General features: G+C 37.5%; 1 protein-coding gene across 3 annotated transcripts in view; it reads right to left on the reverse strand.

The window, feature by feature from the left end:
* LOC5575779 (diacylglycerol kinase eta) overlaps positions 1–19,505 on the reverse strand; it is a 296,019-nt gene that overhangs the window by 61,064 nt on the left and 215,450 nt on the right. For all 3 annotated transcript variants that reach the window (XM_021855669.1, XM_021855670.1, XM_021855672.1), the window contains one exon: positions 16,734–16,814. In XM_021855669.1, the coding sequence (XP_021711361.1) occupies positions 16,734–16,814 (81 nt within the window). The remainder of the gene's footprint in view (positions 1–16,733; positions 16,815–19,505) is intronic.

Genomic DNA, 19,505 nt, shown 5'->3' on the forward strand with positions numbered 1-19,505 from the left:
TTCACAAATAAAAACTTAATTTAAGGGGGGGCGGATGTAGCGGTCCTGCCGACCGAAAGAAGCATTCCCCTCCCCGTATCGAATAATTCGAAAGATCAATGATCACCATTGATCTAGGAAAGAACCCTTTTATTTTTTCGATGATGTTCCACGCAAGTTGGTGGATTTCATCAGATGTGGGTTTTCACTAGGTTAACTAGCAACAAGCGGGGTAAGCAGAAGCCAAGAACCTTACTGCTTGTTGTTCGTTAACGTGCTCCAATGCCGGAGAATGTTTTTGTTTTAATTTTTGTTTTTGTGTCACCCGACAGCGCTGACTGAACGCCCCAACAAGGTCTCGGTCACATGGCTGTACTAACTGAGCCAGAGCAACGCTCGTTCTGGCTTTTCTCTTTCTCTCTTTATTTTCAGATTGGGAGATTGAGTTCCCCGCGGGAGCGCGATAAAACGCCCCGATCGCTGGCGGCGGGGGTCGCAGTTCTGACCGGAGGAGTCCGGGTGCAGTTCTGACCGGTGGAGTCCGGGTGTGTACGACGCGCGCAGTTCTGACGGTTCGTGGACGTTGCAGTTCTGACGATGTACGACGCGTGCTGTTCTGACGGTCCCCAGTTCTGACGAGGTGTGCCGTTCGTTTTCGACATTTTCGTTCAAAGTTCAGTGGGCATTTTCTGCCAAATTGACGAGCGGGCCAATTCGGGTCGAGAGTGTTTGGTAGTGATATAAGGTGGATAAAGTATAGGTGGATAAAGTATATTTCGGGAAATTGGTGGAACCACCCACATACGCTATCAGAATCGAAGGTAAAGTGAAAGTGTCTCAATCGATTCCTTAAGAACGATTCTAAGGGTGGAAAGCTAGTGAATTGTGACGACCTTTTAGTAATAAATAAAATTGTTAGAAGGAAACAGAGTGATCAATATTCCGAAAGAAAACCAGTGACCTAGCCGGGGGGCCCGCTACACAAGATTCACTCTGTAACATTATAAGTCTTCACAACTCAACATTCATCGGATTTTTTCTATGAAGATACTTGCTACCCACGGGCATAGCAAGAGGGGGAAAGGCCATTGCCAAGGATTCTTACCTTTGTCAAGGATCTTAGTTGAATCATTCGATAGTTTCCTTAGTGGAGAAAGCTTTCAAATAAATGTTGTGAATCTCAAAATGTTAATACTAAGGATCTGCGAAATTATTTTTTGAAATTTATTCATCATGAAGGATTCTCGTAACAATCTGGCAAGGAATATATCTGCACATTCCCGACGAATTACTCCGGGAGATCTTTTTCATATTACTCTAAATATTTTGAATAAGATTTTTCAAATAATTATTTCCATAACACTACGAAACACTTTTTGTCTCAAATACAAAAATATCGCTGTACAGTTATACCTCGATATAACGTAACTCGATTTTTATTTTCGTTACATTATATAGAGGTTACGTTATATCGAAGCAAAATTTTTTTCTCTAAATTTCGTTCAAAATGCATTGTATTGATAAGAAAATGGGTCTTGAATTAATATTAGTAAAGTAGCAGGCATTTTCAGTTTATTTTACATATTTTTTTCAAACAAAATTTATATGTTTTTATTTTCACCTCTCCATTGCAGTAATCCTTAAATAGATGTATTCAGGAAAATATTTGAAGGAATCCCAGAACACTCGGAGGAACTACAAAAGAAGTTCATAAATGAGATCTTCCAGAAATCTTTGAAAAAGTTTATGTTGAGCAGTCCATGAACATTTCTAGCAGGCTATAGGGTCCTAAAGCCCTGTCCTAATTTTAGCGTCAAACGCTTAAGTTTAGGCCAAAAACAAATTTTTACTCAATTTTCTAATGTTTTCCGTTGGTTTAAGTCCAAAAAACATTTTTTATGTTTTTTTAAGATTTTGTCACACCATTTGGCTTAAACTCAAATTTTGGGTGTATTTTGTTTTCCGTGTGCCTTCCGAAATGTCAGATAGGAACAACCCCTGTGTTAAAACTGAAACCCCTGTGGTGTTTTTGTCGACTAAGCGAACGTCAAACATGATCGAAAGTGTCAAGGTTCATTTATGGATCCAATTTTCTGAACGGATACGTGGTGGAATTATCGGCAGTATTCTATGAGAATTTTTGGAGGAATCTGGGGAACTTTCTCAGTTTTTGGTTGAATCCCTGAATATATTTTTCTAATAAAAATAAACCTGAGACACATTCCTAGACTTATCACCTTCAAGAATTACTTGAAGAACCCAATGAAAAAGAAACATTGAAAACTTTATTAAGAAATTCTTGATGAATGAAGAATTTCATTTCACATAGAATCCTTGAAGAAACTAAACTGCCCTTCTACGCCTACTTGTCCCATGTTCTATGTAAACCTTATGGACCGCGGGACAAATGTTTTTTGCATAAATATTTTGAGAAAGTTTTGTAAGAAATCATAATAAAATTGCTGGAGAAATGCCAAGAAACTTGTTCTCTAAAAAGGCCACAGGAAGAATCCATGAAAAATTGCTGAAATAATTTATGAATCTCTAGACTCCGGAAAAATATAAGGTATCATATGTGGAATGGTTTGAAGAATTCATAGTTGAATCCACTTCATATCCTGGAGAAATCACTTGGTGAAATTTTTGTACAAAGGCACAGTAGAATTCATCGATATGTTAAAAAAAACTATTGAAGAAATTCAAAATATTTTTTTGGAAATTTCCTAGAATCCGGAATTCCTTGGGAACAGTTCGTGGACATATTTCAGAGAAATTTCTGAAGGAATATTTGAACCATTTCTTGGTGAAATTGAATGCGAACTTCTTGATGAAATTCTTGAAGACGGGAATTCGTAAGATGGGAATCCGTTAAGTTAATACAGTCGGCTCTCCACAACTCGATGTTCTACATCTCGATATCCCTCCCTATGTCGATGATTTTTTCGGTCCCTTCATTCTGCATACATTTTTACTCTCCATATCTTGATATCCTCCTTATCTCGATATCTCACTATCTCGATGTGATTTTCGTTCCCAATTTTCTCTCCGTATGTCGATATGCCCATTATCGAAGGTTACTAGAGTAGAATTAAGAGATTCAAAACAATTTGCTAAAACGAAATGACATCTGGTTGTTTTTGATTTTCCTGGCAACGGAGTGGCTTTCAATCTAGTTTTCGTTAAAAATTTGTTCTATGTCTCGATCTCTCCCTATCTCGATGGTCCTTTCGATATCGAGATGTGGAGAGGCGACTGTATTGATGAAATGATCCTAGAAACTCTTAAAGGAATCCCTTCGCTTTAAAAAATCTGTTGGAATCCCTGGCATCATTTATGTAGAAAATCTTAGAAGTTTTTAAACATGAATATCTGGAGGGTTAACTAGCGGAATTTCTGGAATATGTCTATCGGAATTATTTCAAGAATATGTTTTTAGTTTTATAAATGAATACCAAGAGAGTTTAAGATGGGTCCATGAAAAAATTATTGGCGGAATCTCTGGGAGCGTCCTCAGAACAATTTTAGTTGAATTCCTTGAAGACATTTCAAGAGAAACATCTAATTCTTGAAGAAACCATTTGAAGGATTTCTGTAAGAATTCCTAAAGCAATAGCTCAATATTTCTTTAAGCATATTTAAGAAAAAAATGTTTATCAAATATACGTTAAATGGATCGGCGATGGCAGCGTGGCAGCGATACATAAGTCTAATCTGAGTGTGATCTAGTCTCTTTGAATGCAAAGTCTAAATCAAAAATTATTAAAGCACAGACGAACATACGATAAACACTCTCATCGTTGTCCATTGACCACACAATCGATTCAAATATATGGTAGGTGGTCAATCGACCACACGTAACGCTCGCATCATTTTTTTTCGTGTTTGACATTTACACACCAACGCCATCTATTGGACCATCTGCCAAACACACGAGTTTCAGCATTGGGCGTACATGTCCTCATGACTATGAATTTGATCATAATTTGTTCAAAGTGTTACGTCTGTTTGTCTGTTATTAAAGTTTTCATAGATGATTAAAGTGAGTAGCAGGCTTGGTTCCAGTGGGAGCGTAAATGCAACAAAAATGAAGAAGAATGATGTATACAAATATACAGCAATGACAAAATGTTGGTTTTAACATAAGCTTACACTCCCGTGCATAAGTTTGGGTTCACCCCCTAAAAAACATGCAAAAGTGTTATGGCCATATCTCTGTGATTACACGTCCAATTGAAACTCTCTAAGTCGAATTCGAAAGGCAAAATGTTATTCTTACTTCGTATGTATTTTTCCAAAAACATTCTTTGAACTTTGTATACTAAATTTTTACTTAAAGTTGTGACATTTTTCAAAAAACACACTGAAAAATCATATCTAATTTCCTCAGCATTGGACCGACCAAAATTTTAAATCGAAGTGTCATTTGAATCGTAATCTTATATTCTTTGAAGAGACCCCACAAAATTTTTGCGGAAAAATCTGAAAGGTATTCAAAATTAATAAAACATTCAGTCAAGTCATCGTGCAAAAGTTTGGGTTCACTCCTCAGTATGGTGTATCGTGCAAAAGTTTGGGTTCACTTGAACTTACCTAAATCTGTGAAATCTCAAACAAATCATGTACGCGCCATTATTTGCGCTCAAAAAAGCTTTAAACTATAAAAATCGGTTGAAAAATGGCAAAGATATTGACAAAAATGATGTGCGTGCGGCTCAGGTGAACCCAAACTTTTGCACGATTTGCATCATTCTGAGGGGTGAACCCAAACTTTTGCACGATGACTTGACTGACTGTTTCATTGATTTTGAATACTTTCCAGATTTTTCCGCCAAAATTTCGTAGGGTCTCTTCAAAGAATATAAGATTACGATTCTAATGACACTTTGATTTAAAATTTTGGTCGACCCAATGCTGAGGAAATTAGATATGATTTTCCAGTGTGTTTTTTGAAAAATGTCACAACTTTAAGAAAAAATTTAGTATACAAAATTCAAAAAATATTTTTGGAAAAATACATACGAAGTAAGAATAACTCTTTGCCTTTCGAATGCGGCTTAAAGAGTTTCAATTGGACGTGTAATCACAGAGATATGGACAGAACACTTTTGTATGTTTTTGAGGAGGTGAACCCAAACTTTTGCACGGGAGTGTATATAGTTCACTCGATATCGATGTTTGACTGTATTCAGTGATAGTTAACGCTTGCATTGCTTTGATTCAGTACTGGTTTGTGGCTGAATCTTGAAAAATGTTTATTGCAGTTCATAAACCATGTTTTTAAAAATAAATAGAAAAATAAATGGGAGCCAAAAATTTACGTTATAACGAGGTAAAAATTACGTTATATCCAGTTACGTTATATCGAGGCTACGTTATATCGAGGTATGACTGTATTCTCAATTTCTTCTTCTTCTTCTTCTTCTTGGCATTACGTCCTCACTGGGATAAAGCCTGTTTCTCACCTTAGTATTCTTATGAGCACTTCCACAGTTATTAACTAAGAGCTTTCTTTGCCAAATTGCCATTTTCGTATTCGTATATCGTGTGGCAAGTACGATGATACTCTATGCGTAGGGAAGTCAAGGAAACTTCCACTACGAAAAGATCCTGGACCGACCGGGAAACGAACCCAGACTCCTTCAGCATGGTTTGTAACCGCGGACTCTAACCACCAGTGTTGATAGACTCACACTCAAAATCTCAATCAATACGCTCTCCCGTGAGAGCAAACTCATTAGAGATCTGCTTCGCAAATCTCACGCTTGAGATTTTGATGCAAAATCAACTCAATCAACTCAAACCGTAAAAAATGATTCAGTCGCAAAACCCGGCAAAAACTCGTGAAACCCGAATGCTGTTGTTTACGTTAGAAAGGATTAACATAATTTTACTAGACTAACAAGAAATTATTGCCGTGTGTGAGTAAACTGTGGAAATACGAGACAATGAGTTAAAAAGGTGAGCCAACTCATCCATGATTTTTTGACTGCTGAGTTGCATGATTGAAAACTCACGCATGAAAAATCTCAAGCGTGAGTTGTGAGAAATTGAGTTTTTCACAACACTGCTAACCACTAAACTAAGGAAGGCCCCCAATTTAGGGTTGCTGAATCCATAACTGTTCACAAAAATATTATAGCACGTCTAGTTTTTAAAATATTGACTGTAGGAAATGCATAATTTATTGGTTTCAGGCAACTTGCATGCAAATTTACCAGGTTGCTTGCCAATTTATTTGCTTATTTTGCCTCAGAATTCAAACTTAATGAGTTGAACAAAAATTATTAACAACGTTCATAATACTGTCGAAGCTAAAAAAAAAATATTTGATGATTTATGATTTGATGAAGACAGAAGAAGAGTATAAAAAATGTATGAAGACTGCAAGCATGTTGAAAAATTCAATTTGATCTATTTTTTAATGATAAAACTTTTATCAAATGATACCCTTAATGGAAGTTGAAGTCCTTTTTTGCATGGTTGGTATATTAGAACACTAGAAAAATTTGATAAAACACACTTTAAATTTCATGCTAACATCAATGAAATCACGGTTTGTGGTATACACTTTTGCGGCCTAAAATTTTTACGTGGTAGAATTTTTTTGACCTTTGAGGCACGCAAAAATGTCATTTTTGTTACACTGTGTATTCATTCCAGGGTACATTTGGAAATCGTTCCAGAAAGTACTTCGTATTTTTGACAGCGAGCCATCAATAATAACATTTGGTATTTAGAGGCATTAATCTGAGAGCAACTTCTTGATTTCCTCGGAGCATTCAAACGACATATCACATTAAACTCAAGGAATTATATATTTTTTGGAAAGCTTTATTTTATAATTCATCTCTTTTCTTGGAATTTTTGATAAAATTCTAAATCAATACAAAATAATCAACTCAGAGGAACCTTTGAAAAGTTTCCGAACTCTTAAATATATTTTCCAAAGAATCCAAATTATTTTCCATCTGGACTCATGCAGAAATTAAATTTATGATTGAATTGATTTAATTATTGATTCAAGACATATTTTCCAAGTAAATACCTAAATCTATGCTTTAATTACCATTGTAGTGCATTGCGATCTGAACGGGTCGAGAGCAGCGACAGGCTCCGGCTCGCAAGTTCACTGTCTACTGCGTTCTCGTGCATAATTTGAACTTGCTCCGTTCAGTTTTGGCTCACGTTCAGTTCAAAATGCATCACTGGTGCCCGTTTCGTAACACCTTCTAGCGCTATTTTAAGGTGAAGATGAATCGAAGCCAAAGTTCAAATTTTCAAGAGCACGGATCTGGAGAACCAAACATCCCTTTGAGCTGAAAACCTAATCGATTGGTCACCACCAGCTAGGGACCAATCGATTAAGTTTTCAGCTTGAACGGATGTTCGGTTCTCCAGATCCGTGCTCTTGAAAATTTGAACTTTGGCTTCGATTCATCTTCACCTTAAACAGGAGGCAAAAAGAACCGTCGCCATGTCGAAATTCTTTGCGTGTTTCAAACAGGTCCGATAACGCATCTGATAACTTTAGTCAGCACTGTACAGTGTTCACTATCCATCGTTGCATCTATCAGTCCAGTGAGTTTCCTAAGAAAACCGTTCTCGTTCATAGTTCTTTGATTATTTTAAAGGCTTTTTTGAAATCGATGAATTTGTGGTGCGTAGGAATTTCATATTCGCGACACTTTAGGAGGATCTGCCGCAACACAAAGATTTGGTCCGTTGTCTATCGTCGATCCACGAAATCGGCTTGATAATTTCCCATAAATCTGCTTGCTAATGTCGATCGACGGTGGAGGATGATATGGGATAACACTTTATAGGCTGCGTTAAGAACAGTGATCGCTCGATAGTTCTCACATTCTAACTTGTCACCCTATTTGTATATTGGGTATTTTACTCCCTACTTTCATTCCTCCGGTAGCTGTTCTGTATCCCAGATCCTGGCAATCAATCGGTGCAGACAAGTGGCCAACCTGTCCGGGCCCATTTTAATTAGTTCTGCTCCAATACCATCCTTTCCAGCTGCTTTGTTGTTCTTGAGATGATAGCATCCTTAACTTCACCTATTCTGGTATCCGCTTTCTTTCTGACTTATTGGGGTCCAAGTTCATCATTCATTCATTCATTCATCGGGGCACAGCCCTCACCTAGCAAGTGATGAAGACCATAAAGACGCTTTGAAACCCGTTATCGGAGATCTCAACGCTATCTATTAATATCTATTTTCAGCACAGTGTCCCGTATCGGTACACCTGGAGATCACGGAATATTATCGATGTATTCACGGATATAATCGATGTCAAAACCTACTTTGTGATGGTTAAACTTGATGGTTCGTAGAGGTGGCGAAATGAATAAGTCTAAGACGACCAGCTTACGGTAAGCGCTGCACTTCCATATAATAGTTCTGAATGGCTCCTCCTGGCCTACCTTAGTGTTGAGATCTCCGATAAGGGGCGGTCCATTTATTACGTAAGGCAATTTTCGGGATTTTTCAACCCCCCCTCCCCCATGATAAGATTTTTTGTATGAAAATTAAAAATAAAGTGTATGCCGCGTAAGAAATCTCAAATCCCCCCTCCCCCATAAACCCTTACGTAATTAATGGATCGCCCCTAACGGGTTTCAAAGCGTCTTTATGGTCTTCATCACTTGCTAGGTGAGGGCTGTGCCCCGATGAATGAATGAATGAATGATGAACTTGGACCCCAATAAGTCAGAAAGAAAGCGGATACCACTAGCCCGCTAAATTGCCTTTTTGGACTTATAGGGCTATTAAACGGCAAATATTGGACATGTCCGCTGTATAGCAGCACTATATCAGCACGCAGGATGAATCAAAGAACTATTTGAACCATTTGGTTACTTGGGCACTTCCCACAACAATGAGAGACTTACAGTTCCATGATTCGAGCTTCCAAGCTTACTGGCTTCAACGCTAACTTAGTCTTTTTAAGCCGTAACGTTTCTGTACTTCTGTACTTGCTCAGATGAATATTTTTGAGATTTTGTTAATTAAAATGCTTATTGTTCATGCCTTTAGGAATTTGAATCACGATGATTGGAAAATGGGACAGAATGCGCACAATGTTTGATATTTAAAGCAGTTAGTTATTTCATACTTTTGGTTTAAATAACTGTGAAACATGCCAAAACATTATTTTTGAAAGCACACTTGCTAGTTTAAAGTTTGATTTTTCAAAGAAAAAAATATTTTCACAAATTTCGAATTCGGAATACGAATAGAAACTATATGTTACTGCAGCTACAGGAGCAATTTCTAAATAAATAGGGGATGAGTTGTTACATCAATCTCTGTAGAAATGCTGATGATCTGAAACAAATTTTCATACTCTTGGAATAGTTTCGGTGAAGGAATCATAGAAATTCTATTTGGAAGTTATTCCTGGAGATAAAAGAGAACTAGAAGTACTTTTAGAGTATTTTTAGAGAAATTTTTTGAGCAATTTTAGGAGTGTTGCTTGGATGCATTTCATTGAGAATCTTCAGACAAACTCCTGCAGAAGAAAGTCAATGAAAAAAAATTTCTTGGCAAATTCCAATGAAATTTAGACTAAATCTTATTCCTGAAAAAAAACTAACAGTACCCCTATAACAATCTTTACAGTTATTCCATGAATAATTTCTGAAGTAATTAAAGAGGAAATATTGTATGGCAATTTTTGAGAAAATTTATGTATTATTGGTTGGACTCCTACTCAAACAATAAGTGCAATCCAGGAAAAACTTCTTGAAAGATCTTTGAAATTACGGAATTTGAATGTCACTTTACACTCATGAAACCTTGCCTTGTGTGTATAAAGCAAAAGAAAAATAATGCAATACAGTACTGACCCGATTTTGTCAGCCCCCGATTTTGTCTACCCCCGATTTTGTCAGCTTTTTGACCCGATTTTGTCAGCCTATTTTAAACTTGTCAAAAAATTGTTATCGTCATGTTTTACCACATTTACATTAAAATTGATGTTGATGTTTGATGTCATAGCCAGAGGGGGCAATGGTAAGGCATTTTATTAAGTGTTAAAAATTGATAATACCAGGGAAGGGGAGAGCCCCTGATAAAAAAAAACTGGATACGCTCATGTTCATCGCCCTCTTAAAAGTCCATGTAACCATGTACCACGTCAAAATTTGAAAAACAGGAACAAAATAAAATGACCCGATTTTGTCAGGTTCCCCATTTTGTCAGCCTAAAATTCATCGAGGGGCTGACAAAATCGGGTCCTTACTTGTACATCGAAGAGTTTCCTGGAAAACTCATTGAACAGTGCAAAGTGCCCGAAAGAAATCGGGGTATCATTCTACTTCGTCGTAGGCGCTATTATTCGTCGTAACAAACTTAAAATGTCCCACTACGCCGGATATTCCATCTTACCTGCAACATAGACATATTTTCCAAGTGTAATTTTGTGAAAGCTGTCATGGTTCGTACACTTGTACACCAAAAATGCAATAAAACGCGACCTTGAACTCAAATCTAGAGGGGGCTTGACACTTTTGATCAAACAAATCGCTTAAGTAAGGTGCATACGAGAGTTCAAATTTTCTAGGGGGGCTTGAACTTTTCCGTATTTACGCCAGTGAATAATACTAATAAAAAAAAATACAGTATTTCGATAACTAACTTCAGTTCAATCATCCACTTTGCACTTTTTCACCGATATCGCATGGACGAATACGATTCGAAAGAAATGCTTAACGATCGACACCGGTCACACCACTTTATTATACAAGTTTCTTCTCGCCCCTGTGTGACGTACTTCGCCAGGCACTTATTTTCACTAAGGAAAACCTTCGTACTTCTTCACTGGAAGATTTTATTCCAATCTCACGATGTAAAAGTTCTTTAATTCAAAAAAAATTATGATTTTTTTTTCAACGACCTCGTAAAATTGAGAATGTAAACAAAGTTCAATCCGTCGTACTGAGAAAAAAAAGCTCATCAATGTGTGCGCGATGCTCGACGTAAAAATACGGTTCCTTTGATTGTGTTGTTTTCGCTGCACTGTGAGCAAATGCCATAATTGTCAAAAGAAATTGTGCTTATATGTTTGGTCTGAATTTTGATGGCGAACAATGAATTTTAAAGGAAATTAGTATATTCTGGTAAAACATTTTATTATAGCGTTGATATGTTGTGTTTTGGTCACTCAATATATCACAGTGGACCGTAAGTTATGAGACGAATCTGGAAACTGATTGCGACAGAAATGACAACGATACGACGGATTAAGAATACGGCAGGATGTATTTTCTTTGCAATATTTTCAAAAAATTGATCCAGATTTATCGAAATCTAATTGCTCAATGCTAAAGCCATTTTGAGAAAGAAATGTTTGGCATCGGTTTGTATCAGCATCATTCACTGTAATACTGGGAAAATTGCATTTCTCACTTATCAATGCTTAATTCGATGGATACTAGCACATCACTTTACTAAAATCGAAACCTGGAGACTGGAATCTCAAGACAAGAAATTTTTGAAAGGATAATGAGGGAATACTTTGAAAAACTATTCGAAGAAATGTCTTATGAAAACCGGAAGTTATTTTGAGGAGCATTTTATAATTCTTGTATAATCTGTATGGAATTCTTACATCCCGTGTCAACAACTGGATAGACTGAAATTGTGATTGTCAATTGAGCAAATTGAAATTTAAACTACGAAAAGAAACCACGGAGCATTATACCCAAGACTCCCTATTTGCTAGACGTTCGCTTCAACCTACAAGCAGCGGAGCCCCTTGAGAGACCCCGAACCTCGAAGGAATACTAAACTCGATTACCTCAAAGCACATGATATAATCATTTCACAGTCTAAACCTCCTTCGGATGTATGAGATGTACATTTGACACATACATCGCTCTGTACATGTAGATATAAAAGCGAGGAAGACGCTTTGTTTAGGTGTCGGCTTCGTGACCACACTACCTATTTATTGATCACTTACAGGCAGGCTTGATAGAAACTCCTCTGTGATGCAAAAAATCGGCGATTTTGACGTTTTTCTAAAAAGTAATTTTTTTTTAACGCACCCTGTGCTCGTGGCCACTATTGTGCCGGAATCAGTTGATCCTTTACCGATACAGATCTATTTTCAACTTATCTATATTTACATCAGTGTTGCCACAAGTATAGACATATCTGGAAAGGTACAGATTGTTTGATAGTTTTTGGTACAGATTCTGTACGGTACAGATTACAGATTTTCACGAAAAAGTACAGATTGTTACAGATTTTTGGAATTGGCAATTTTGTGACACAAAATCCAAAAGACTCGTGAAATTTGGAACTCGTATTCACAAACTTATAATTGATAGATACAATTTCCAAAGAATCGAATAATAATTATATTACAAGTGGAATTATTCCAATAAAAACAATATTAAATTTCCAAGTTTATTAGGTTTTTAGGAGTTCTCTCAACAATTTATGTTGGATGCGGTACAGATTTCGAGTACAGATTTTTAGAATCTCTGGTACAGAAAAGATTTTTGAACCTTCGGTACAGATAGAAATGTGGCACCACTGATTTACCGTCAAGCTACCATTCACCGTGCATTTAAGAAAAACCGGGCTTTAAAAAATTGTACAACTTTTCCAAATAATTTAAAGTGTACTAGAACACCACTACAAAGCGTACATTTATACCATTATTCAGGAAAAAATCTAAAACTAGAGATGCATTACAAAAAATACTCAAAAATTATGTTTACAAATATCATGTTAAGGTCGCCTCGTACCGTTCTATGTCACCATTTACCGTGCACACTAGTGCACCATTCACCGTGCGTATAGTTTTCGTCATGATTTAATTTTGTATCTTGAAGAAACGTTTTTGGTGGAATAACTATGTCGCTAGTAGTGTGCGCATTCATTTTTAAGAGTATTCAAATCGTTATTTACAATAAAAGCCGTGGAAAGTTTAATATATGACTAAATCATTAATTTTTCCTTTAAATCGTTATAGAGGGTTTGACTGTATTGTCCATACCATTCCATATTCGCTCAAAAACTGAATATGAAGTAGTTAAAACACGACATAACAATAAATCTAATATTATTCAATAATTTCATGCCTTTTATACTAATGTACGGTAATAGGAACCATATATATTGAGAAGGGTCCATTCACCGTGCATTTGGGTTTCGACTGAAACACAATAAAAAAATTAATTTGCATAAAACCTCATTGCTCATATGATGAAATACATCTTGTTTGTAGTATCCACAGCGAAAACTTGTTGAAATTATGGAAAACTTGATACTCTAACGTTAAAATGAAAAATGTGAATTTTTGACGTTTCTACAAATAGTGTTAAGAAATCTCATTATCAAACAGAATTCACATGATTTTTACTACATAAACTAAATTTTTCAAAAAGCATTGTGACAAGCAGTGTTGTGAAAAACTCAATTTCTCACAACTCACGCTTGAGATTTATCATGCGTGAGTTGTCAATCATGCAACTCAGCAGTCAAAAAATCATGGATGAGTTGGCTCAACTTTTTGACTCATTGTCTCGTATTTCCACAGTTTACTCACACATGGAAATAATTTATTGTTAGTCTGGTAAAATTATAGTAATCCTTTCTAACGTAAACAACAACATTCGGGTTTCACAAGTTTTTGCCGGGTTTTGCGACTGAATAATTTTTTACGGTTTGAGTTGATTGAGTTGATTTTGCATCAAAATCTCAAGCGTGAGATTTGCGAAGCAGATCTCTAATGAGTTTGCTCTCACGGGAGAGCGTATTGATTGAGATTTTGAGTGTGAGTCTATCAACACTGGTGACAAGAACTACTTTGTTTCATCAGTTTTGTATTATTTTGCTAACAAAACAATAATTTGTACAATTTTTATGAATATTCTGTAGGAATCTGTATATGTGCACGGTGAATGGAGGCCGCACGGTGACTGGTGACTTAACGGTACATCTACTTTAACTCTCTTCTACTCTTTTACTCTCACACCAAGTAGGTAGGAGAGAGCTCTGCTATTAGTGAGGCTAGCTGCCTGCGAAGAGGGTCAGTTTGTCTCAGTCACCATCTGATACTGACGGAGGATGGATGTGCTCCCCAAAGCACGGTCCTCCGTGAGGCGTCTTCTGGTGGCTAGACGGGTTTTTTTTGTGGAGGGGCTGGGAAGCGAACCCATGACCTTCCGCTTATGAAGCGAAAGCGTAACCTCAAGGCTACAGACCCCCCTAGGAGTAAAAATTGAACTCAAAATTTTGAACACAGATCCTCAAACGATTCAAGTGAGAGTGCAAAAAAGGCGAGGATTCGCAAACAGGCAAAGGTAGTACACAGCAAAAATATCTTAAATTTACGTGACACCGTACCGAATCAGCCACCTGCTAGTCTTATTGGCAACAAGTACAATGACTGAGAAAAGGCAGTGCTAACGTGTTCATTTTCTGTATTCCTTAAAGCTCACGGTGGTGCTCTTCGCTCACCCACAGTGGATTTACAAATGCGCTTTATAATTACTTATTTTTTACAATTTATTTTCGTAAGATAAATGGTAACTTTGAACGGGATTGACTTTTAGATATGCATTGTCATCATGTCTGGAAATTGAAAATACGAAATTTTCATGCAGGTATGTTTTTCAGAGAGAAAACTCCCCAAAAATAGTGTTTTTCAAGAACCTCGAGATACAAACCTCAACCAAACTATGTTAGAACTTGCTCCAATCATAAAATCGTGCTCGGCAAAAGTTCGTAGAATTCGATAAACTACTATGTAGAGGTATTTTCGATCAATTTTGATGTTTCGTTCGGTAGTTATGATTTTCTAAAGCTTGAAAATAGTTCAAAAACACATAATTGATTTGAAGCACAACTAAATATACTCTAAATTGAATGAAATTTTGGCCAGAAGCTCATTTCGCAATGAAAAATCAAAGTATTAGTTGACTGGGGAGTTTCCAGACATTTTTGAAAATAAGAATAGGTCTAATGTACATCATATGTTGATAATGTGAACTGAGCGATGAATTTTGAAGAAATTTGTTTGAGATAATAATTGATGTAGGGGCCTTCCTTAGCCGAATGGTTGGAGTCCTTGGCTGCAAAGCATAGCCATGCTAAAGGTGTCTGGACTCGATTCTCGGTCTGTCCAGCATCTCTTCGTAATGGATATTACGAAATTGCCACACGATATACGAATGCAAAAATGACAACTTTGGCAAAGAAAGCTCTCAGTTAATAACTGTGGAAGTGCTCATTGAACACTTAGCTGAGAAGCAGGCTCTTCCAGAGAGGACGTAATGCCAAGAAGAAGATTGTAATTGATTTTTTTAGATGGAATTCGCTAATGAACTTTTTAGATCTTTTGCCTCCTTATGATGGAAAACCTGGCTATGTCCATGTAGTAACCTGCCATTGCATGAAATAACATCTCTAATAAATTCTTCTTCAGACGAGACTCAACATGAATATTCGAATTCACCCCACAGGACATTTCAAAGTCCCTATTGTCATCAACTTCAATTGAACTGTCTGCCTTTATTGCCATCAGTGAAAAGCTCAAGTCAATTTCAACTGTCGTTGCGTGCCGACTGCGCATTTACTTGCTCGCTCAGAAAAAAAAACCCTAAAAGCATATCAAACTCAAGCAAACAGATGAAAAAGTTACAGAGTTGTTTACCAGGCAACACATATATTCGATTCCCCTTCCGCTCTGCCAGGCAAACATGAAGCGCCAAAGTCATCACCCAAAGCCACACCTGGCTGCCTCAGCCAAGCCAAGTCACGGTCCTTCCCGAACAGGATCACATAACAAGATTACAACAAATTTCTATCGACAGCTGTTATATCAAAAGTTGATATACAGATGACTTTGTTCCTAACTTGCATTTTTTGTGAAAGATTTAAGCAAAATTTGTTATATTTTTGACATTGAATTTGTAAGTTTGTTTAAAAAGTATTTGATGGTATGAAAAATAACATATGTAATTTGCAATAGTTGAAATTCCTTGAAACACATTCTGTAATAATTTTCTTAAAATTTCAAAAGAATTCGTTATGTTCTTGTTTAATTTGGTACAAATTTTGATAGACTTTAGGCAATCAAACAACTAACGGTTCATGTGTAATAACAACTGGTGATATAAAAAAAATCATACCAATCAAACGCATTCTGTTACAATCTTGTTCATTCCGTCTGGTCGGTGTACACAGCCGCGGGACCCCATCTCATATTGCCAGAATGAAATGGCTGAAAGTTACGTGAAGTGGTGCCGAAAATTGGAAATCACTCAGGCTTGAGATAAGCACTTGTGTGTGCTGTCGAGTCCTCGTCAGGAATATTGGAGCCTTACTGCTAATTTTGGCGGTGGCAGACGTTTAGGTTCGCCATCCGGACGAGTGAACATTTCCTTCGGCCTAATACGTAAATCAAGAATGTGATAAATTGGGTGCTTGAGCGTCTGTGTTGAGACAAGAGAAGTCAGGGTCCATATTTGACGTCAGCGAAGTGTGATATTGGTAGAGGTTTATTGGGAAGATAACGTAAAAGATTAACAACATGTTATTGGATTCTTGAAAATCACAAGAATTGAAATTTATACTCAAAACTAATACTAAATTAATAAAAATATAAAACAATTAACAGTTACATTTGTGCATACACAAATCGCCGCAATTACTTCACCTCAGGGTAATTGAAACCAAACCGCACCTCCCAAATTCCCAGGATTTCCCCACCCAAACCACTACTCACCTGAAAACTATGGTTGGCATTCTTCGTACTGCACTCGGCAAAACACAGATTGGAGAGATCGATTTCATCGAACAGTTCGCTCTGAAACGGGAATCAGAAAAGAAAAATGAGGATAAGTTGTCAGAAATGTGGGTGTGAATGGCAAGGAGCTTAAATTGTTTGCAAATCTCGCCGTTTTAATGAGTGTGCAAAATGTGCTTGTTAGCAAAACCACCACAGCGCGAGCGGCCCGCGGCAAATAACAGCATTGAATATCCTTTTAATTATGACTATCATTCGCTGAACTGGGTGGGTGATGTTTGCCCATTGGCTCAAAGTCATAAGCTCGATGCGATATCGCGTCCAATGGCTTTAAAAGGGAGAATTGGAGGTTCTGCTGGTACAGTCGGTTCAGAATCTGCTTCGAATAAACATCAGCTGGATTTAATGAAAGTTGAATTCGATCTTCCACGTCTGCCCTGTTATATTAACCCTCCAATACCAAACTCCGTCTTTCGACGGAATACAAAGTTTACATAGTTGACTGAATTCAGTTCCACAATTTGAGTTCGAAATGCGATGATTAGCCTCGAACTTGGATTGGCCGAAGCAAGAGCTTTCATAGCAGCCTGACTGTGTGAGCAGAAGTATATGAATTTACCCATTACAAACTGTTGAAGAGCTGATTGCACTCCACACATAAGAGAAAATATTTCTGCCCTTAACACGGTGCAGTGTATACCAAGTGAGTGAAACTGATTCAGCCTTAGCTCACAAAAATATACACCAGAAGAGTGCCGCAGTATAACATACTATATTGTTTGATATACTTCTTTCCACACTTCCCGTGGAGAGAATTGTGGGATAAATGATCTGTAAGTAGACTACACAAAGTGAACGTCAATCGTGTTGCGCGTCGCTCGCGCGGCATGAATAAATAGTGGCGTTAAACGGGTTAGGCGTGAATGTATCATGGATCGCATCACCAACCGCTGGTGACTCCTAGATCTTTACCTTATCCCACTAACCGAATAGCCTTTCCATGACAACTGTGGAGATGCAGAAGATTCTTCGGTCTCTAGTAACAACGGTTGTCTAGCTAACATTCCTTCCCTTCCCCGTTGACCGTAAGGACGTGGCCGGCGCCGTTATTGACTTTTAAAATTTGAGCTCTCGATTTGTGCACATTGAAGAATGGTTAGCTAATCCCATCCCCATTCATTGATTCCCTGTGCAACTTCGATTGCTCTAGTCAATCACGGAGTAGCAACTACGAATTTTACGGTCATATATGGTCATGCTCACGCTCATGTAAATAGACTACACAAAGTGAACGTGTTTTAATATCACCGTATAATCGCGGAATAAACCCCTTAAATACCGTTGGTCATAAAACCAACATCTTATAATATTCATTTACATCTTCGGAAATGTCAAGTTGCGAAGCGTAAGGCTCCCCAGTGAACCACGTATCGTATAAGAATGTGCATCCAAAATCACATATTCATGCGTCCAAAATCAGAATTGCACAAGATGCCATATTAAGCGTTCACAATGTCAATACAAGTTGTATATAAATCCCCAATACGATTCATAAACGACAACATTATTATTATTATTATCTTTATTAACGAGACTTTCTAAACGACAAAACATGTCGTAAATAGTGCAACATAGAATCACGCTATGTTATACAAACTGACAGATCATATATCAATCTAGTAAGCATTGTATGAAAGCGCAATAACTTAGCAAAAATTGCTCCCCAAACTTTGTCTATCTGCTGACGATGGGCCTCAAAGAACAACAAAGTATGTGTCGCTTTACATGAAAAATGTATTAACATTGGCAAATATTCACCCATCAGATAAGTAACCCTTGGTGGTACAGTGGTAAGGTGCCCGATCCCTGATCCAGAGGTCTCATGTTCGAGACTCGCTGGAAACTTTTTTTAATTTTCATCCAAATTTTGTGGCATCGTATATCTGATCGCAGAAAGTCCGAATAAGTCGTGCCAAGGACGCATATAGCCTCCACTTTGGTAGGTATATACCCTTTTCGTGCATTCTATACGATTGAATTGATTCATATAGAATGATGTATAACAAAAGTTATACCAACCAAAATGTTGACTGGGTCTGGTAAGAATGTAAGGGTGCTGAAAAAGGCAAGAGCTCCAAATCTAAAGTGGATGAAGAGGTCGAGGTTGTAATGTGTCGATAGTGGTCACGGGAGTTTAAGGAGAGACGGATGCGGATCGAACATTGGCCGTCCGGACTTGTAAATCGTACAGAGGTCCAGACACCGATGAGCTGGTTCAGTGCGATAAATAGCATTACTTTGGCTGCGTTGAAGTCACGGAGGAGGTAGCGGATCATAGCTGGAGTTGCTCAAAGTGCATATCGGAAAAATGGTCTCAGCGTTCAGGATCTACTTCCAGTAAAATACTTCAACCGAGTGGTGGTGAAAGGAGCAGCATGAAAGCACAAAACCCACGGATGTCTTATGGACTAAGCGAAACCGATCAAGTTCTGATCCAAAGAAGTCTACATATAAGGGGCAACATCGACTTGAATATAATGATGTGGTCTTAGCATTAAGCATTGATGTGGCATTAAGCGATTATCATCGCGCAGATCGTCAAGAACACTTCTCAAGTTTCAAATACTGAGGCTGGAGAAGGAACATAAATTGGCGAAGGAGTTTTTGGAGCGGAAGTATGCCCTTCTTTCGGAAGCTGCAAGCAATATCAGTTCCAAGGCAAGATCTAAAGCAAGCTCAAAGACTAACTCT

Source organism: Aedes aegypti, chromosome 3 (assembly GCF_002204515.2).
Source record: "Aedes aegypti strain LVP_AGWG chromosome 3, AaegL5.0 Primary Assembly, whole genome shotgun sequence".
Classification (NCBI taxonomy): Eukaryota; Metazoa; Arthropoda; class Insecta; order Diptera; family Culicidae; genus Aedes; species Aedes aegypti.